The sequence below is a fragment of the Chiloscyllium plagiosum genome, chromosome 44 (assembly GCF_004010195.1).
Source record: "Chiloscyllium plagiosum isolate BGI_BamShark_2017 chromosome 44, ASM401019v2, whole genome shotgun sequence".
Classification (NCBI taxonomy): domain Eukaryota; kingdom Metazoa; phylum Chordata; class Chondrichthyes; order Orectolobiformes; family Hemiscylliidae; genus Chiloscyllium; species Chiloscyllium plagiosum.
The window spans coordinates 979,469-1,001,990 of NC_057753.1; the positions used below are offsets into that span (position 1 = coordinate 979,469).

The 22,522-nt window shown below is 39.0% G+C and overlaps 1 gene segment (V, D, J or C); it reads left to right on the top strand.

Moving 5' to 3' along the window:
- Positions 1-998: 998 nt before the first annotated feature.
- LOC122543620 lies at positions 999-21,660 on the top strand (the record flags this gene model as incomplete). The annotated part of the segment is given in 6 exon segments: positions 999-1,078; positions 1,352-1,372; positions 1,756-1,802; positions 12,741-13,061; positions 19,814-20,134; positions 20,944-21,660. Coding segments are annotated over 6 exon segments (1,173 nt in total), but the record flags the coding sequence as incomplete, so codon positions are not given.
- Positions 21,661-22,522: the final 862 nt, after the last annotated feature.

The following is a 22,522-nucleotide window of genomic DNA, read 5'->3' on the forward strand; positions in this document are numbered from 1 at the left end:
TTTTTTGTCTTTTCTCTTTTCTGAACTCTTACATTGACTTCACTGTCCAGTTTCGAATTTTGCCTTCTGGAAAATCTACACTTACATTCATTTCTATTTATTAGTCAAAGACATTCAAAGTTCAATACACATTTCATCAGATATTTTTAAGGAACGAAACACAACAAATAAAGCAGATGTTTCAATGTTATGGTTCTGGCGAGCATGGCATGTATACGTATGGCTACGTGGCCACACAATTGTCAGATTTCACCGTATGTGGGCTTTCAGTCTTAATTAATTAAGTGTGCCACTTTGTTCAGGAATTCGCTGTTAGAACTTGAGAGGTTTTCCCAGAAATGAAATGAAAATGTCACCAAGTTAAAACTCAAGGAAATTAAGCACATGCTGCTAATCTCTCCATTCTAAATTGACGCAGATTTCCATGATGTGAATATGGTTATTCGGCGCAAAGCTCAGCCCATCACAATCCGTGAGTTTGAATAATCGTGATTGGTCTTTCGTTCCACACCATGCAAATAAACACAATCTCACGAGGTTTATAAAGTCGGTGCTCCGATACACACTGCTTCACAGAACAGGTGGTATTGAAATCCAGCCTTGGCTGCATATAAAGTTCTGTCTGTTGGTGCATAAACAATGAATAATTTCTTGTTTTCGTGCCTTTTAGCCTGGTTACCAAGTAAGTACTGTTTCTCATAGATACTACTCCTATAAAGACCGTGTTTATATTATTGAAATGTCGTTCTCTGAAACTCTCCTTTTGATAGATAAATGGCATGTATTAAATATATTTTTTCTTCATCCAGATGTCTTTACTGGTTGGGTGGACCAAACACCGAAAACGATAATAAGGGGGGCAACCGAATCACTGACCATCAACTGCGTCCTAAGAGATCCGAGCTATGCATTTTATAGCACGTACTGGTATCTAACAAAATTGGGCGCAACAAACAAGGAGAGCATGTCGATTGGCGGTCGGTACGCTGAAACAGTGAACAAGGGTTCAAATTCCTTTTCACTGCGAATTACTGATCTCAGAGTTGAAGACAGTGGCACTTATCAGTGTGGAGCATGTTTTGATCACAGTGATCAACCTCGATCTTCCACCATTCAAAAACACCATCAAATCTTCTGTGAAGTAAATTGGATTTGGTTTGCCGTTTCAACACTCAAAGTTCATTTTGAGGTCACCATTTATGATATGGAATGCTAGGAGGCAGGTTCTAAATGATTGTTATCAATATTCAGCAGAGAAATTTAGAGAAAGTGCACTTGTATATTCAGTGCTGTTACATAACTTAGAGTTACGAGCGAGCATTTATTTTTGCACTGGGATGTATCACTGTGAGAGCGGCTATGTAACATGCAATACCACATTGAATAATCAGTGATTACAGGAATGCAGAAATGTCTTCCCACATCTGAATCCACTCTCCATGTGAAGTATTACTTGCATGCTTTAATACCTCATGCTTAAAGGTTTCTTGCAACTGTTAGGGCCTAGAAACTCCGATACACAGATTTTCATACTTTTTTCATTGATTATTACGTGAATGTTAACATCATAGCCACACACCAATATCAATAAGTATTTGACAAGTGGTTGAGAATTATAAACGTTGACTGGGAAAAAAATATAAAGGGAATGACTTGCATCATACTTGATATCGATCAATCAATATCCTGGAACTTTTGAAAGGTTTCGGTGATATTTACAACAAGTGATTTATTGTGCTGATGTGAAACAATGTGTACATGGAGTGAAGGAAGCGGCACCATTCTGACTGTGAAACCTGATGGTAAGTGCCCCTCTTTCTACTTATCGCTATGAGTATGCTGAGAAGTTATAAAGAATGATTTCTAAAAGAGGTAGAACTGTCCAACTTGAGATGCAAAACATTTTGTCATGAACAATTTGTGCGTGCTGTAGTTGATGTGTCTTAGATTTCAAACACCTTTGCAGATTTTGTTTGAGTAAGTTTATGTAATTATATAAATATAAACGTGTAATATAGCTGGGAACAAGCCAATATTTAAATATTTAACATGCTTGGCACAGACAACATAAGATGCGTATTTGAGTAGATGATGGAATCAGGCGGTTAACAAAGGAAACTGCCCAGGATGGGAGGCTGTTGAAAGACATATTTGTGTGACATAAATATACAAGATTTCCAATCGGAACAATTAATACAAGTTTGAATTGAGGAAAGCTTTCATCTAACCTTATTGTTTTTGGATTGTATCCAAAATTAATATGTTTCAAAAGACAAGCCTTATTATGTAAAATAATATCGATTACTTTAGCATTATGACAAAAGCAGCAAGTAGGACGTCCGCTTTTGAAACTTGAAAAACAGTAGCTCGCTAAATATGGGCTTCATACTAATGGTTGCTAGGAGTTGAAGTTCATGTGTTCCAGTTGCACAAAATGTAGATTTGTTGTGCGCTGATTACAATAGGGTCCAATTTCAGATAATCAGCAGAGTGTAATTTTACTGCAATTCAGCATGAAATCAGATTGCTGGAAATCTGCTCTCCTCGATACATGACCATGTGATTTGAAGTTTGTTGTGTTTAAGATTGTATCGAATATTCGAGAACTTTGAAATCATTGTATTTGTAGTGTGAACTGTTAGTTTGAATTTAAAATGGAAACCGTGGCGCCCATCGATTCAATGTTTACTGCTAGAGTAGAATAGTTTAGTCTTTGACTTACTGATTACACTCATTGTTATCTGATTGAATTATTTTAAACACATCATGGTACCTGTCTACTTAGAATCGTTTGCCTTCATACCAAACAGAGTTGATGTGTACACGATGGCATTGTTTTTGTAATGCAGTCAACTTGCTGTCATATGCTTGGACAGGTTAGTATTAGTGCAGGCAATCTGAGTGGAAACCCCCATAAGTGGTTAGTAATTGACAACACTTAATTTAAAAACAGGTCAGAAGCCAGGCTTCACGTTAGGAAGGGGCAACGCTGACAAAGATTGTGATTTCAAAAAACTCGTTTGACTGTAAGCTGGTGCCATGTTACTTCTAACATTGCCCATTCAGTCCAACGTCATCACCTTCACAACGACAAAACAAACCCTGGCTTCGCATTGGTAGCAATCCCACAGGAAACATTCACTCCACTAAGCAAAAACTTCTACAATTTACGCATTCGCAGAGTAATGTAAAAACGTAGGAAACGATTTTAGTACATCTAGAGGATGCATAGAATAGTGTGCCCTGACACAAACACTTTCACTTGTAATTGAAAAGTAAATAGAACCTCCACTGCAATGTTGACAGTGTATTGGTAGATTTCCAGAAAATAGCTCTATCTCTTTGAATGAGATGGAATTGGGAGCAGTTACATCATGGAAATATAATTAATTTACTCGCTGTCTTTCATGCTCATGGAAAGCTAATTTTTATGCCTTGTCATGTTTCACTATAATGGTTAAAAACTTCCCAAATATTAATATTTCCTTTTCTGATTTACAATCACAATACAATTCATTTTGACTTATACGTTAATAGGACTACATTTACAAATACAGAGATCACTTGTTCTACTTCTGAAACCTCTCCTCAGCCAGATCCATTAGACTCTATTTTTTGCCTGCAAAAGGCTTTGACATATGGCAAAAACAGTCGTTAAAATTTGACCTAAAATCAAATCTGAATGGGATGATCTAAGCAAATAACGGCTTTCCACCTTCACATAAGGGAAAGTATGTTGGAGGAAATCAGATCAGCTGGACAGATTAGCAAATGACATGATCGTGACGATTAACATTCTATATTAAGCATGGAAACTGAGAAAATGGGAGTAGCAGGAGACCAGGCTCCAACACTCAGTACGATCACGATGGATCAATCAACTCAATTGTCTGTACCTGCTTTCTCCAATACTGCTTAATCCATTTCGCCCTAAGAACTATTTTTGAAACGATCTCAAAAACAAACAATGTTTCAGCCTCAACAGCTTTCTCTGACCGAGAACTACACCAATCCACTACCCTCTGGGTGAAGAGATTTAACTTGTTACAATATTATGGACACCTATTAGAGTTGTCTTTTTCCTTTTGCTCTCCTGTGAATATGACCATACCGAATTCAGTCTCTCGAACATATCAGTCCTGCTGCCCCAAGCATTAGTGTGTTACCAGTTTGATCTGATAATCTGTGTAGCTGAAGGGAAATAATAGGCGCATATGGTTATGAAACAAAATTCGGAGGTTCAAGTATTTCATCTTCAAAATAGAACAATAAATTGTCGGTAGGAATCTTTCCAGTAGGACAGACGAAAGGCTGCAGTGAGACAGTCATTTGGCTTCATGAAAATTGTTCACGCCTTGGAACTTTATCAAAACAATTGTTTCCCTTCCAGCTTGAACAACACGACGACTGATATTACTTTTGTATGTACGTTACTTTGGTTCATTTATGTAATAGTTCCTCTGAACATTTTATGGAATGCTTAAATGATGAAAATTGAGCTTCAAATGTATTTCCCTTAAATGGATGGCAGGGATGTTCGGGGTCAATTTGATAGTTCTTTTCTCTCACTGAAAACAGTGAATAAGACAATGGTATACTGTCTATGTCAGTCGAATTTACACAAGAAGAATACCTGTTATATTCAAAACTGCCCAGCAATATGAACTTGATACCTACATTATTGCTTATTTGTCAGCTAGTTAGTCTCACTGCTTCCAACTTGTTATTTCATTAACACATCTGTTAGTATTTAAAGAGCCCTTTTCGACGTTATTATCATGAAATATTAATCAGTGTCTCTCAAGTTTCCATTATTTTGTGGAAATTCCTTTCCTTTCCATCAATGCTTGGAATGCCGCATGTTTCATCTTTACCAGTTTTAATTGATTTTTTTTTAAAATGGGATGTGGGCTTCGCCAGCTGAGGCAGCATTTATTTTAACCCCAGCAAATTTAGGGTACAAATGCCCTCTGCCCTATAAAATATGGCATAAACGTGACTGCATTCTTCAGAATGATTTAGTGATTTTATTGTAATTATTGGCAAATTAGGCCAAGTCCGTCCTCCAATCCGACATGTAATTTCATAAAATCAGTTGCAGTCTCCTCTACTTCAAAGGAATCATAAACTCTGTATTTTCTTTGTCGTATTTCATATTACTGAGAAATTGCATTGCTATGAAGGTGTTGAGGTGTACTGTAACTTTAAGAGAGTTGAAAAGCTAACAAAGACTAACCGAAAGCGCAGAGTGTCCTGAAACGGTATACATGTAACACTGGGTTGAAACAAATTGCTGTAGCTGATTTGCTGTGAAAGAAAATCAAATTCAAACTCAGCCAATCAGTTTAAATTATGCTCCAAGATACTAAAATCCAATCAAATTTGAATTTAGCATTTTGATAATATTAAAACCAATGAAACGACCCGATGTTTTGGTGTATAAAACGTGACATTTTGAACATTTAGTGTGAGAACTACCAAAGGCCAACAAATTAAGACTGCTAGCTGAAGGGTTCTCTGAACGATTCATGTATGTGGCGAATTTGCGCAGCAGGACATCGATGCCGACCTGGAGGAAAATCTACAAAGAAGAATTGACGAATCTGACTGATATTTGAAACGTGATTTTTATTTTGTAAATCCTAATTTTTTTTATCGGACTAGTATAGTAGAGCGGGAGTTAAGACATAGGTTTCAGAGGAAGTAGTTGTAAATAGTTGTTGGTTTTAATATTTATTGTTGAACTTAAAGAAGAACGTTGTTCATTTTAACTTTAAATAATGACCTCTGAGATAGTTCATTGCCTCTCGAATTTTAACAGATTACAGCACGAGGTGAACCATTTCTGTGTGGGTGGTTTAAATTTGCAGAGGGGTTTACCCTGTATTGTAAACATATGCTGACTTCATTTGCTTTACAGTATATGTTCAGGACCTTATCAATGCCAACTCAAAGTATAAATATAGCATCCAAGTATAAATTCGGCCAGGAGGGCTGTGAAACCATTCCTTGTAAGGCAGCCAGTTTATGCCAGAGGATTGTCACGTAACCCTTGTCCTGAATTGCCTCTGGTACATTTACATTTCCTGTAAATGAGATGCTTAAAAATGTGTTGCTGGAAAAGCGCAGCAGATCAGGCAGCATCAAAGGAACAGGAGAATCGACGTTTCCGGCATAAGCCCTTCTTCCGGAATGCCCGAAACGTCGATTCTCCTGTTTCTTTGATGCTGCCTGACCTGCTGCGCTTTTCCAGCAACACATTTTTAAGCTCTGATCTCCAGCATCTGCAGTCCTCACTTTCCCCTGTAAATGAGATGACCAATATGAGACACTGCGCTCCAGTTGTAACCTGATCTGAATCTGATTTATATGAAAAATAAATAACTTCAATGCATTCGTGTCCTATTCCCCTTTTGATAAATAACATCATTGTTTTCGTTTTCTTAATTATTTGCTGGCCATGTGTACTAACGTCAAACGATCTATCCATAAAGACACAGTGGTCATTCTGCAGCTTAGAGTTGTACCATTGTGATTGTTCTTTTCTATTCCTCTTGCCAAATGTTCATCTTCTTCAGCAAATCCCCATAAAACACATCATTTTTCGTATTCTTACTCACACCTATCACGATATTTTTGTATTTTAACTGTGCCCTCTAATGACTTAAAGCCCCTTTTAATTTTTGAGAGTTCAGCAAATTTGGAAAAAGGACATGTCCCTTTTTATCCAAGACATCAATTTCCAATAGTTGTAACTCCTACATCGGTCCCTCTGGCACAAGGCTTAGCAACCTTAGGATTATTCCTGCAGACCTACTGTCACTTTCAGTTACCCAGCTATTCTCCTGTCCACTTCAGTCTTCCACCCCCTCCGTCTTTCATTAACTACAATCAGCTTTGATGGAACATGTTATTTACTGTCTTTAGAAAATCAGCAAACAGTGCAACCACTAAAACCCCTTTATCTAGATTTCTCAAATAAGAATTCCCTTTCCTAAAGCCATGAGCTTTTGAACTTATCCAGCTGAAACGTATTTCGAATACCCTCTAATATATCGTTCTGACAGTTCTGAATACTGGTTTGTGTCACTTCTTGTTCGCTATCTTAAAATGTTTTGATAAACTTATTAAATTTGATATCTTGCAATGTAAAGGACCTTTCCAGCAGTGGGGATGAGATGCAACAGTAAACACAAAACGTTAGTTATTTCACTCGCATTTTCTGTTCGGGTGCAAAGATGATGTCACGAGGGGACTGGCAGGTGTTGAGGCGCAGCTGCAACTATTTACTCAGTACTGTTTCTCCGCTACATGTCATTCCCCAGCTTTCATCTTTCATTTCACTTGCCGATTCATTTCTGATTCTGGGGTGTTGTTTGTATTCTCTGCCGTGAAAACTAAGGCAAAATAAGTATTCTGTTCATTTCCTGTCTCCTTTATTTTGCAACATGATTTGCTTACATTCAGTTTGTACATGAACAATACTCAATTGGTGAATATTTTGTTTTCAAAATGCAGGTGTACTTAAAGGAACTCGTACTCTCTGTTTTTACTCCCTGGTTAGCTTCCTATCATAATCTGATGGTTCAGTAGTTACTAATTTTCAGATGTTTTGTTTCTGTAAATTGTAATGCTCTGACCTAGCATTTTGCTTATTCACAATTGCAACCATTTTGCTTAATTTTGACATTATCTTAAATCACAGATAGCAGGTCCGAACCTTGGAATACTCCTTACTCTTTCAAATGCACTTATTTATTTGATCTGAAATGTCTCCTTTCTTACCTGCCACTATATTACGATTGAATTCTCCTCCATCTGATTTTCCAATTCACTTCGGTAAGCTCCGATTTCGTGTCTTCATAAGCTCCTTTTGTAAAAAATCATGTTTTCTCTCTCAATTTGAATATAAAATGCAATTATGTTAATGTTCCTGATCCCTGAGGTGGGGGGCCTTCACAATTTCATAATGAATAAATTCTATCTCATTCCTTCATTGAAGGAGGCTCAATACACGTCAAAATCGTGCGATTTGAATGAACTATTCCAAACTCTTTGTACAAGCTCCATGCGTGGGCTGTCGTTATACATCTGACATCCACAGTTATTTTACAAATAATATCTCGCATAATGATTACTGATTTTCTGTGTAAGCACTCATAACGTCTTTCTTTATGCTTCCCCTATCATCCAGTTACACAAGGGTGACCCAAACACCACTCTCAAAATTAAAATCTTGAACTGGTGATTTCTCAACTTCATTCAAACCCATTCCACGGGCTTCTTTCCTCAAATGGTGTCACCTCTTTCCCTTTCATAAAATAAGAAGACCAAATTCTGAAGACACTCAACCATTCTGGCAGCATTTGTTGAGAGACAGAGACAGAATGTGCTTCCAGTTTGATATGACTCTGCTACACCTCTTTCTGTTATGCAAATAGCATTGTGAATGAACTGTTACACTTGTACGGGATCATTGCCCCCTCCTCCGTCTTTTCTATATCATTTAACGCATATAATCCATGTCATCTTACAGGAACGATAATGGTGAAGGCCAAGAACAGCTTTATAATCTCTTGGCCTTAGCATGTTCTGAATATGAGCGTGGATGTTGTTAATGTCAATTTAAACTAATGTATCTATGATACTTGTCAGAAAGTGTCAGAAAACTGCAGTTTTCACACAGCATGATTGAGAGGACATAAACACATGCATGAGCTCGTCAATTGCAGGTGGACAAATTATTATGCAGGTGTATGGTGTTACCAAGATAGTCATTGCCATGGAAGATATTTCAACATGTTAATATCTAATTTTCCATTAAAGTGATGCCTTTTTTGACAGTGTGCTTGCTGGAGATCATGAGAGAGTGCTCATGTGTAAAATGAAAAAAGAATGTAATCAACTCGATATTTAGTAAGTGGGTGATAGCTGCTCCTGTGGTGCATTATTTCATTAAAAAAATTCACAAGCGATATTTTCTCGTGTGATGTATGATGTGACTGCTGATTTGTGATTGACATTGGGGATTAATTAGAAGTCAGCAGTGGACAAGTATAAAAAGCTAAGAGCATGTTTATCTCCGGCCGTTGTAATAGTAAGAATGGGGCCGTGGCTGAATCTGAACATATAGAAGAGAAATTTAATTCAAAAGTATTGTCTAGCTTTGAGATAATACTTTGATGGGTGAACAAGAAGTGCAATTTAGGATCTGGCTGCAGAATTCAGATTAGATTTACTTTTAAGAATTTGAAGATGTGATCCCAGCGTGGATAATGGTGGAATACTCTAAGCTAACTTTGAAGAGCTTGGAAGTTCCTGCAGGAACCAGCCTCGCTGTCAAGAAAAGGTAGCCAGCATTCTCAAAGATCCATCCTACATTGACAATGCTTTTCTACAAAAGCTACCATCGGGGAGAAAGTACAGAAGCCTAAAAACACGCACCAGCCGTTTTCAACACAGTTTCTACCCTGCTGTTGTTAGAGTACTGAATGGACTCACAAAACCTGAACATTCGCCTGTAGCTGTGCTTTTGTTTTTGCCCCTGTTTACCGATTATATACTTATCTATGCTACTTAACTCTGGGGTCTGTCTGTATTGCACGGAAGACAAAGTTTTTCACTGTGCCTCTGCACACATGACAAAATAAGTCAATGCAAAGTCAAATTCAAAGTTATTTAAAGTCACAGGTCAGCTGAGGCATTGTCGAAACAGGAGGTGGTTTGCAGTAACAAGCATGTGGTCGTCCTGATGGCTGTATTAAGCAGTCTGATGCTCACAAAAAGATAAATCCCTGCTTGTGAACAGTTTGGTCAGATGGTTGCTTTGGTGGCAATAGGTTATTTTTAGGGGAAAAGAAAATGTCATCTCTTTCCCTGACAGGAACGCTTTAAATTTATGAGGTTCAATCAAAACCTGAATGGAAAGAAGCCCATTTGTGTGTATTGGGAACATAAGGGATTTGTTGAAAACAAAATAAATGTCTGAATAAAGGGGGATATTAAGTGATATCTTTTACGATCGAGTTGGATTTTAGGTTCAAGGAACTTTGGTCCAAAAGGAGCGATGCTCACAAAATGTCACTGTGTACATTGTACAACAGCAAGGCGCAAAACATTTTGAAAACTAATTTTAGGAAACGCATGAGATTTTGGGACGTAGGAATATGGTTTCCTCCGTGTAATAGTTGTTAACTGTTCATTTCTACTCCCCGATGATCCTCTGACAACAGTGATAGAAAATCATAGTCCGAAGATGGCGAATTAATCTATGCGTGCTGCCAACGTCTAAAACCTGTTTGCAAGAACCAGGGTCACAGTGTGAGGGTTCAAGTTGGACCATTGAGAACAGAAAAGAGTAGACATTTCTTCACCCAAAGAGTGGTGAGCCTGTGGAACTCATTACCACAGGCAGTAGTTGATAACAAAGCATTTAATGTAATCAAGAGGTGGTGAGATATCGCACTTCGACCGACTGATATGAAAAGTTATGGGTAGAAAGCGGGATGAGGCTACTAAGGAATGACGGAGCAGGCTAGAACGGCCGAATGGCTTCCTCCTGTCCCTCTCTTCTATGTTTCCATGTTTCGATTTGTTTGAGTTTCTACTTCAGTAAGGAGCAATCTTGCTCTCACTACGATATGAACAAGGCCTCCAGATATCTTCACTCTTCGATGTAAAAATACACTTCTGTTGCCTTACCAAAACCAAAATGACACTTTCCTTTAGAAAACCTTGTACAAAATTAAATCCCAATAATTATGTGAGATCAAATTGCCTTGTTAAAACAAATTATTGGCAATAAATCATTAATATTTCGAGAAATGTCTATTTTTTAATTAGCAAGGCATAATTTAAAAAGTCCACAAAGAATAAAAAGAGGGGATGAGAATACGAGATATTGATGGAGGAGTATTACAGAACCTCGAATCTCGGAGGCAGGAAGTACAGCGATTAAGTTTGAAATAGTTAAAATCAGGAATTCTCCAGAGGCCAGTACATCAATATTTATTTCTCAGATGATTTGAGCTCGAGGAAATTTTAGAGCAGTAATTGAGAGAAGCCATTGAGAACTTGAAGATAAGGAAGGGAATACTGAAATCGAGGGATGATTGACATGGCAACTTTGTGATCACAAAGCAGACAGATGATCATGGCTAGTTATTTGGCCAGAGATTAAGACACTGGTAGAAGGCGAGGCTTAGCCCCAAAGTTAGAAAATGGGAGATTAGCCAGGGATATATTTTCTAGATTGCGCAGATTTATGACTTAATGTTTGAACAAATCGATAAGCTGAGCATCAGAAACACGGTGAAGTTAGATGTAAAAATATGTGTTCATAACGGGAAAGTCAGGAGGCGACCATTTGTAGGTTTATAAAATCATGAAAACCATGTAAAAGGGAAATATCAAAAGTATTTTCCCTAGAGAGTGGAGTTAAAATCTAGACGAGATCTCAGACGATTAAGCTGAAAGGGAAAAGATTTTAAAGGAACTGAGGGTCAGGTTTTTCGCACAGAAGACGGTGTATATATGGAAAGAACTGCCAGAGAAAGCGCTAGAAATTGTACAGTTACAACATTTAGAAGAGATTGAGAAGCTACATGAACAGTAAGTGTTTGTAGAATATGGACCAAATATCAGCAAATGAAGAAGGCGCTTGGAATGCATTGCTTTTTTCGTCCGTGTGCCGAGTATAAGAATTGGGAGGTCATGTTGCGGCAGTACGGAACATTGGTTAGATCACTATTGGAATACTCTATGTAGTTCTGGTCTCGCTACTTTGAGAAGGACGTTCTGAAGCTTGAAAGACTTCAGAAAAGATTTACAATTAGGTTGTCAAAGCTTAAGGGTTTGAGTTGGATTAGTGGTGCTGGAAAAGCACAGCAGTTCAGGCAGCATCTGAGGAGCAGTATCATTGTTTTTTCGGGCAAAGACCCTTCATCAGGATGAAGGACCTTTGCCGGAAACGTCGATTTGACTTTTCTCGGATGCTGCCTGAATTGGTGTGCTTTTCCATCACCACTAATCCAGAATCTGGTTTCCAGCATCTGCAGTCAATGTTTTTACCTTAAGTGTTTGAGCTACAGAAGAGACTGAATAGGCTGGGGTTATTTTCTGTGGATTGTCAGAGGCTGATTTGTGAGCCTTCAGAGGTTTATAAAATTATGAGTGGCATAATTTCACTCATGCCATACACATAATGTCTTTGCCCCTGGGTTGGGGAGTCCAAAGCTAGACGGTGTGGGATGGGAAAGATATGAAAGGCTCCTAAATGACAATTGTTTCTCACTGAGCATGTTGTGTTTATGGAACGAGCTGCCTGATGAAATGCTGGAAGTTGTTAAAATTACAATATTTAAACTGCATCTTAAACAAGACTAATTTAGGATACCTGATCCACATGGACGAGTTGGACCGAAACGTCTTTTTCCTTGTTGTCAATGATACTAAGACTCTGAATGGGACAAGTTCAATTTTAGAAAACCGGTCAGCGTGGACAAATTCGATTGAAAGATTTCTTTCTGCTTTTTTTAACCTCAGTCAGTCTATCTAGTTTGGAGCTCACCTCAATGTTAAATATGACGCCAACATTGAGAGTAGCCTCTTTTAGCAAAACGGTATTCTCAGACAATAATATGATTTTTTGTAATATTTGAGAGAAATAGATTGTACAGGATTTCACAGAAATAATCGAAAAATCTATACACATGAGAATAAGTCTTAATTTGTAATTTCAGGCGCGCAGCCTTCTCCACCAGTCATCAGTCTACTCTACTCTGCAACTGAAGAACAGAGAGTAAACGGATTTCTGCAGCTGGTTTGTGTAATCAGCGGATATTATCCCGAAACAATTGCAGTGACCTGGCAGAAGAATGGAAATGCTATAAATTCTGGCTTCACAACCACGCCTCCAATGACAACAACGACCGCTGATTTTAGCTCTACAAGTTGGCTTAAAGTGCCCATGCAGGAATGGAGCAGTGGTTCTATATACAGTTGTCACGTTTCCCATTCTGAAACCAACAGTAACCTCAGAAAAGAAATTAGTTCAGCATCGGGTAAGAAAATTAAACAAACTCAAAAACTCACATTCGTAATCATAATCACTTCCATAATAAATATTATACCAGATGGAATATTATTATGTTGGTTTATTTCTGAAGGTGAAACAGTCTTGAAATAGTTGCAGTGAGTGATATCAAAGGCAGTTTGTTGTCCAGAGTAATGCTACAGCGAAAATGGTTGCAAATGACCCAGGTATCTAAAGCCACTCTTCAAAAAATAGTGGAGCATAACATCTGAAATTATTTCCCTCTGCTCGGTTTAAGTCTGTTGGAAATAAGCAAAGGCCTTGGAAGAAGACAGAGGAAATGAGACAGATATATAGACATTGTGAAGAAATTAACAGAATGGGAGATATTAATTATCAATATTCTCAAATGACAAATTTAGACAAACTTTTTTTAGATATTCTCAGTATTGATAACTCTTTGGCCAATTTACCAAGTCAAGATAGTCCTACGCATTGGCTAATTTACCAAGTCAATCCAAAGCAGCAAAATCGCCTTGTCAATGCATACACTTAATCAGAAAGGAACAGCTGCAACAATCTGTATTTCCCCTGTTGACACTAGTGAAGATTTAGTGTTTTCTACTGCTATGTGCTACCACGCAATTGTAGAAAGAATGAATTGGTAGGCCGATATTCAGAGAAGCTAAGGGGAGAGACAGAGATGTCTGGTGAAACAGAGGCATAAATTTGTTATTGGATGGGAATCGACAGAAACAACAAACATACAACTATATGTTTATTTGAAATATTTCTCATGTAGTTCGGCATTTGGACAGGAGTTTAAATGACCTATCAGGGGTAAAGATCTCAATGGTCTTCTGTGCTTAAAATGCATCGACCCTTCTGATGTGGCAAATTTTCTCTGTTTCTTCCTGTCTGCCTTGGTATCTCACTCTTTTTTATTCCTGTCAGTTTCTTTCTGTCTTTATCCATCTATCAGTCTGTCTCTGCTTCATCTGATCGCTCTCGTTCTGGCACTTCACCTTTCTCTTCACTGACAAAATGTCTATGTCCGGTTTCCCTGCTTCTCAATTTCTCGGAATTATTTATATTTCTATCTTTCTATTTCTGCAGATCGTAATCACCATTCGTGAATCAAACAACAAACACTGCTGCTCCTTTTCCTTCTTTTACTGTTTGCACCTGTCGGTATCTAAGCATCCATTTCTTGTCTTCGTTCCCTTAGTACTATCTGACCCTCTCCCTCCCTCTCTGACTATCTTCTTTGCTCTGTCATCTCAAGCTCTCATTCACTAGCTTTATGTGTCTATAATTCTACCTGACTGTCGCAGATTGCCTGTCTCTGCATCTGTCTCCCGGTCTTTCCATCTATCTTGCATTTCTGCTGATTGTTTCTCTGTTTATTTCCGTACTGCTCACTGCATGGACCCACATCAATCCCTTCATTACCCGAAAATTTTCTCTCGCAGTCCTTTTTGCTTGCTCTCTTTCTTAATTCTATTAGCTTACACACGTTATGATGCAATGTAACCCGGTTACATTGCTGTTGGAACATGGGCCAGAAACTGTATCTCTGACTTCACAGCGACAGAGATTGCGGTATTACTAAGAGATCCATTGGTTGAAGAAACCTGGATCAATAAAAGTGCCACTCTGATTTGCGAAGTGCATTCTACAGTTTCCACTGCGGTGGTAATCTCTTGGATGGTGAATGAAAAGGTGCGGAATGAAGGCGTTCAAACTGAAACAGCAAATGAAAACTAATATCTGACCATCAGCCGCTTGACCAGCAGCGTGGAAGAGTGGCAGGGTGGGGTAGAGTACACATGCTCCGCAAAGCATGATCAATCAGCGATTGCAGTATCAAAACAGGAATGGCAAGAGGTTGGTAACAAAAAATATATATTTGTATATGTCACTTTATTAACGAGCAAAGATTAAAATTGTCTGTAATTCTATGACAGTCGAAGCAATAAAGCAACAAAATACACGTTTTCTGGGAGAAAGACGGAACTTCTGTCAGCGCAATCATCATCAGTTTCCCCACTGCTTTGGAGCAGGACCTGACCTTAAGTGCATGGAGCCTCCTCGTTTTACCTGTAGTGGACTGGAAGAGCGGAGATAAACACACCTGTACTGCCTCGCATCCACCTTCACATTCCATTGTAAAAAGGATCATCAGGTGCCCGAAAGATAAGGACAATGTTTAAGCAAACATTTTCAACATTAACGCTTTGTGCTAAATATCAACAGAATATGAAATCTTAACCAAACATTCCAAGGTTCCAGCAAGACTTCTTGGAATGAAACAGCTTTAACACACCGCACACTGGCAATAGGTAGACAGGAGAAGCAATAATATACAACAAATGCGTGGATTTAATCAGTGCGAAAACTGCTGGTGTAAAGAATGGAGGGGCCCTCTTGTGGAGCATTGGTAGTGTCTGTACCCTGGACCAAGAGGCCCGCGTTTACTTTCCCCAATTCCAGAGTTGTGTATTGAGCAATCTGAACAATTTGACGAGAAAAAATAGGTTAAGAAAACTTTTATATTAAGAAAAGAGCTTCATTGCACGATTAACACTTGAAGGCGTGTTAACTTTAGACAAAAATGAATGGTGGTCAGAGGAAGATTGTGGCGACATGATTTTTGTGTCTTGTGTGCATCAGTCACTACTTCATGCTTCTCCTTTTGGTCTAAAAAGAGTGGTTCCTGAAAGTCAACTAAAAGGTAAATAGAAATGAAACCATTTCTCCCTAAGTGGAACTAATGCACATGAATTGATTTGTACATTTCAATGATTCTCTTCTTCAGTTTCTTCCCTTGGACGTCGCATGAACAGACAAATAATTATTTTATTCACGAGAATAAGTCATGCAAATTACTGAACCGGGTTTAGTTCTCGCTGCCTGCTGAGCTCCTGGATCTCACCAGATTGTGGTGTGGGCGGTATAAAACCCGTTCATGACCTTAAAGAAATGAGAAGCAATACATCAAGTTTGCAACACTGATCTCTGGTACACTGGTCTGTGAGCAAGGGAATAGATTAACGGCTGCGACAAACCTCTGGTCATTCACTTACCAATAGCAAACTACTGGAAGGCCATGCGTTGATTTAACTCTGCAGATCATTCTTTGAATATTACACTGGAGGAGACTTATATGAGTAGCATACAGTCACTTTGCTTTGTCAGCCATCTGAGGAGTCTTGCTAAAATAAATTTACTTGCACTCCTGCAAATGGCAACGGCGAATGTGAGTGTTATACATATGCTATCTAAATTTTCTCTTGCTAATTCATGAAGACTGATCAGTCAAGTTAGCTTTCATACCAATACCGTTTCTTTATCAATATGAAATTCAATGTTCCTCTCCACAGTAATGGATGATATCCATGTGAAACTGTGAGAGATTTCACTTCAGAACTTTGATGCAATGGTGTCCCTGTTAAAATCATCTCAGTGGTACACGGGAAATTCTGAAATTGCTTACTTTAAAATGTCATTGATAAACCTCCGATTTCTGTTTCAAACGCGAGGGCATGATTAATTTCATTTTGATTAGTTTTATTCCTCGCAATTCCGTTGTCACCCGCCCCCCGAGAACATAGAACGCTACCAGGCAGTACAAGCCCTTCGGCCCTTGATGTTGCGCCGACCTGTGAAAATAATCTGATGCCCGTCTATCTTACACTGTTCCATTATTATCCATTTGCATGCCCATTTAAATGCCCTTTACGTCGCTGAGTCTACCACTGTTGCAGGCAGGCCGGTCCACACCCTTACTACTCTCGAAGTGAAAGAAACTACTCCTAATATCTGTCGTAAATCTATCATCTCTCAATGTAAAGCTGTGTCTCCTCGCGTTAGCCTTTTCCATCAGAGGAAAATGGTTCTCACTGTACACCCTACCTAATCCTTTCATTATTTTACACATCTTTATTAAATCAACTTTCTTCACTCCACCGAAAACAACCTCAGTTCCCTCAGACCTTCCCGGTAAGACCGTCCTTCCATAACAGGCAACATCCTAGTAATTCTCCAAGGAACCCTTTCCAAAGCTTCCATATTCTTCCAATAATGTGGTGAACAGAACTGTATGCAATACTCCAGGTGCGGCCTTACCAGTGTCTCATCCAACAGAAGCATGGCCTCGTGGCTCCAAATCTCAACCCCCCCGACCAATAAACGCCAACATACCATAGGCCTTCTTAACAACCCTATCAACCTGGGTGGCAACTTTCAGGGATTGATGCACTAGGACACTGAGATCTCTCTCTCCATTTACACTGCCAAGAATTTTACCATTAGCCTAGTACTCTGCGTTCCTGTTACCTTTTCCAAAGTGAAGTCCTTCACCCCTTTCCACAATAAACTCCATTTGCCACTTCTCCGACCAGCTCTGCATCTTATCTAAGGTCCTCTGTCACCCACAGCATCCTTTGGCACTATCCACATCTCTGCTTCACTTAGTGTCGTCCGCAAATTTACTAACCCACCCTTCTCTGTCCACATCCAGATCATTTCTAAAAATGACAGACAGCAGTTCTCCCAGATCCTTGAGACCACTAGTAACTGAGCTCCAGAATGAACCTTTCCCATTAACCACTACCCACTGTCTTCTTTCAGCTAACCAATTTCTGATCCAAACTGCGAAATCAACTTCAATCCCGAATCTCTGTGTATTATGCAATAACCCACCGTGTGGAACATTATCAAACTCTTAACTGAAGTGCATATACCCCACACCAACCGCTTTACTTTCATCCATATATTTTTTCACCTTCTCAAAGAACTCAATAAGTTTAGTGAGGCACGACCGACCCTTCACAAAACGGTATTGACTCTACCTAATCAAATAATTCCTTTCCAGATATCTATAAATCCTATCTCATAACATTTTCCGTAACCTTGCCCACAATCGACGTATGGCTCACTGGCTTTAAATTACCAGGGCTGTCCCGACTTCCCTTCATAAACGAGGGAGCAAACTTTGCTATCCTCCAGTCTTCTGGTGATACCCCTTACATAAGCCTTCTTCTTCCTCTTGACAAGAGCTTCAACTTCTTTATAAACCATAGCTCCCTCCCTCGACAACTACCTCACTGCCTGATAGGTATATACTTATCAAGAACCCGCAGTAGTTGTTTCTTGAATAATCTACACAATTCAAGTGTGTCCATCCCCTGTTGTTTCATTCCACATCCTATTCAGTCTAAATCTTGCCTGATCACTGCCTTTCCCCCAGTTTTACCTCTTTCCCCGCGGTATATACCTAGCCCTGTCCATTCTTATTATAAACATAACCGAATTATGTTCACTATCGCCGAGGGCTCATCTACCTCCAAATCTAACACCGAACCATGTTCATTACCCAGTACCAAATCCAATCTGGCATCTCCCCTTGTTGACCTGTCTACATACTGTGTCACTTAATTTTATGACTGAAACGTTTTGACAAAGCAACTATCACCAAGACTCTGATGGAACAGATCTTGTAACGTAAAATATGACCGACGTATTTAGTGAAGATATAATTATATAATGCGACTGATCACAGGTTGCCAATCGACAAATTCATGTTAGTAGTCTGCTAGGTTTAATAGAGATTTAGTGACAGAGACTAACTCAGGACATCCAGAAGACACGGAAGTATTTAGACTTAAGAGTTTGGAATGCAAATCAATAGAAGAGTAGCATCTGCAATATTCTCCCGGGCAGATAAACTGAGAGGCACTGGCAAAATTGAAGAACTGCACAAGCGTTACAGTGTGCATACAAAATAAAATTATGCCATGAGAACTGGACGGTAGACACGGAAAATCAGTCCTCCGAAGAGGTATTACAACTTTCAGAGATAACTGGTTCTTCGAATGTAGAAAAGGTACTAATTTTAAGCTAACAATACAATCAGAACACTTAGGAACCTTGCTTTGATTTGTATTTTCCGGAATGCATAACGGAAATAAATGTTTTTGTATTAAGAGCGACCATTTTTCTTTAAGAAATCTAAAAGTAGGCTTTCTCCTGTTTTATGCATACGTTTAAGGTTATCACCTTTCTGAAAACTGTTAGGTTTGGCTGTTCCCAGTAGCAGAGTTGAGCTGTGAAAGATGCGTGCTCACAATACTTTAGGTTTTCTCACTTCACACTCTTCAAAGAATAACTATTTGTTTTTTTTAAAAAAGTATTTTCAGAGCTCCATTGACTGGACCTGAATTATTAAGTAAATATCTTTCTTTTTTAAAATAAAAAGACTCTGCCGAGGAACTAGGACAGAAAAGTCACTTTAAATGACACAATCAATCAAAATGCAGGTTTATGCCAGCTGAATGTCTCCATTAGTTGATCGGATACAGTGCAAATAATTTTAACTTTTGAACATGGGATACTTACGATACGTTTTTGCTTGTTGGGTATTGGATTCTTACAAATGCAGTCATTCAGCAGTAACTACCTTCTGGCATAAGTAACTGCAATAGGCGAAAGTGTGCAGCACTCGAACGGAGACAATTCAGCCTCAGTATACGCAAAACAGATCAATTTCCAAATTGTGCAAGAATACATCATAAATATTAGTGAAGATGCATCCATAACATTCAGGGCGAATGCAACCTTCACGAACAGGAGGGCACAGCATCTAATTAACTGAGCAGAATCTATCAGGGAAAACAGGTAACAGATCGCAGTAAATAACATTATTCCCCAACACTTGCAGTATTTTGGAATTGATTTCGATATTGCAGCCTTAAAACGTATATTCCCTTCCCTTTCCAGATGATTGCCATCAGACAGACATTTCTGTTAATCTACTGAAACCTTCGTTTGAAGAGATTTGGACACAGAAAACAGCGACCATTGTTTGTGAAATCGTTTACAACAACTTTGGAAGCATCAACGTTTTCTGGCAAGTGAACGGGGCTGAGATAACTAAAGGAGTCGAAACAGAAAATCCTAATTGGAACGGAAGTAAATTCACAATTGTAAGCAAACTAAAAATCATGGCATCAGAGTGGGACAGCGGTGCCAAGTATGTTTGTCTGGTAGAAAACAGTGAATTATCAACTCCAGTGGAAGCCTCCATCAAGAAGACAATTGGTAAGTGGCGATAATACTGCAATAAGTACAAATTAGAACCGACTTCCGAAATCTGACATGAAAAAGAAGTTTGTAGAAACTGAGCAGGACTGGCAGAATCTATGGAGAGAACAATAGGGTAAACCTTTCCAGTCCACTATGTCTCTTTCCAAAAATGGTAGTTTATGTTACTACGAGATAATCTTGACTTAAAAGTTAGTCCAATGTAAAAACATCCTGTCAAATCTTTAATGTGTTACATTAAATGGTCAGGAATCCGCAGTGGCAAGGTGGCTCACTGGTTTGCACTGCTGTCTCACAACGCCAAGACCCAGGTTGAATTCCAACGCAGGCGCTGTCTGTGCGAAGTTTTCCCATCCTCCCAATGCCTGCGTGTCTTCCTTTGCATGCTCCAGTTTTCGTCCACAGTCCAAAGATGTGCAGGTTAGATGGACTGGCCATGGGAAATGTGTTTTCGTGAATGGGATTGGGGACGGGCCTTGGAGGGATGTTCTTTAAAGGTTGGGTATGGACTTTACGTGCCGAATGGCCTGTTAACGCACTGTGATGCTTCCTTGCAAGTCCAAAAACCATGACTGCTGCTTTACTGCAAATGTTTGCATCCCATGAACAGTAGTCCTTGCAAAATATATGATTGGCTCCCAGATTTAAACCATTAAAGCAAGTGACGTGAAATGCTGTAGCATTCAGAGACATGTACACAGTCTTACAGATAGGAACTATTTTATTAACCATATGCACTACTAACAAAGTAATTGTGATGCAGACAAATGTCTGTCTCAGTTCAATAAATGTCACTCTCTTTGCAGACAGCGAAATGCATCCACCTCAGGTTTATCTCCTGCATCCATCGACGGACGAGATTGACACTGAGGATTCAGCGACCCTGATGTGTGTAGCCACCAGCTTTTACCCAGCTGAGATCTACATTGGCTGGATGGCCAATGACACCCTTTTGGATACCGGGTACCGGACGCATGTAGATAGTGAGAAGGGGAATGGTTCCAACTTCATGACCAGCAGGTTGACAGTCACGGCGGCGGAATGGAACAGTGACACCACTTACACCTGCTTAGTGGGACACCCATCCCTCAGCCGGGAGTTAATCAGGAGTACAAATAAATCTCACGGTAAACCGACATCAGTTAATGTATCAGTCGTACTGAGTGACATTGTTAAATCCTGCACATAATTGCAGTGATTGATTATTTATTTTTCTGTAGGTATGTTCATGTTGTTATGGCGATAACTGTTTAAGCAAACAAATCTATCATTTTCAATTCATTGCACGCAACAATCACATTTCTGATCAGTGAACACTTTTGTAAAACAGTAAATGTCTACTATTACAAATTGTATCTCTAAGTAAAGTAAACTTTAGCTTAGAAGCTGAAATGCAATGAAAACTTTGTCTTGTGAGTGTAATCGTTCCGAAGATCGCTTGAAACGTTCCACCCCGCTTCTAAAGGAACGGGAAACCGTGTTAAAGTCTGTATGTGGCTCCTAAAATTGAAATAAATGCAGAATGAAAATTTTTTGACTTACTTATTCTTGGTTGGCATGTATAGTCCTTTCAGAAAGATGATTTAGACCTTGATTGAAGTGTGTGTGACATTCGTTTTAAAACGCCAACACTGAAACTTGTTTACACGTGCAGAACTTCACATGCACCCGGATTTCCTCTGAATAAGCCACACTTATCCGTGCCGTTTTTGGCAGCACTCCTCCATTATACATAGCCAATTGGGTATTGCGTTGTGCAAAGAAATGACGAAAATGGATATGATGCCAACTTGTTTAGTACACCAATCTGTCATCCAAATTACTCTTACCCTCATTTAACCAGTCCTGCCAAGTATTCAACTGTAGTGACCTGCAATCCTCGTCTCCAGTTTTTGTGATGCATCTCTGCAAGAATCTTTGCTTGAGCCCTCATCCAGAGCAGGCTACATGCTGTCCCTCACGGATATTATGTGAACTCTGATTCCACTTTGACACCGATATCATATAACTCTTTCTCACAATCTTTTATTATTTTCTTTTGTGTATGTCCAATGCCTACTCAGACATGAGCATACAATCAAATAATGCAGAGTCCACAATCATTGTCCTCCATCTGGCGACAACCTAGGTTCGTCCTTCATCTGCATCAGTGATTTCTTTGGCCATTTCCTGTGATAACATTTGTTGTTTTTTTTTTACTTGACATACTGCGCAAATAGAATATCCAAACCAATCACTCACCCCTACAGATGACTGTCATTTCTTCCGGTTTACCTGTTTTCATAAGATCATGTATTTCAACCTGACTGTTTACAATGTTCTTGTCTGCGATATATCTTCCACTCTCTGTAGTCTTAAATTGACACAAAACTCAATTATATACCA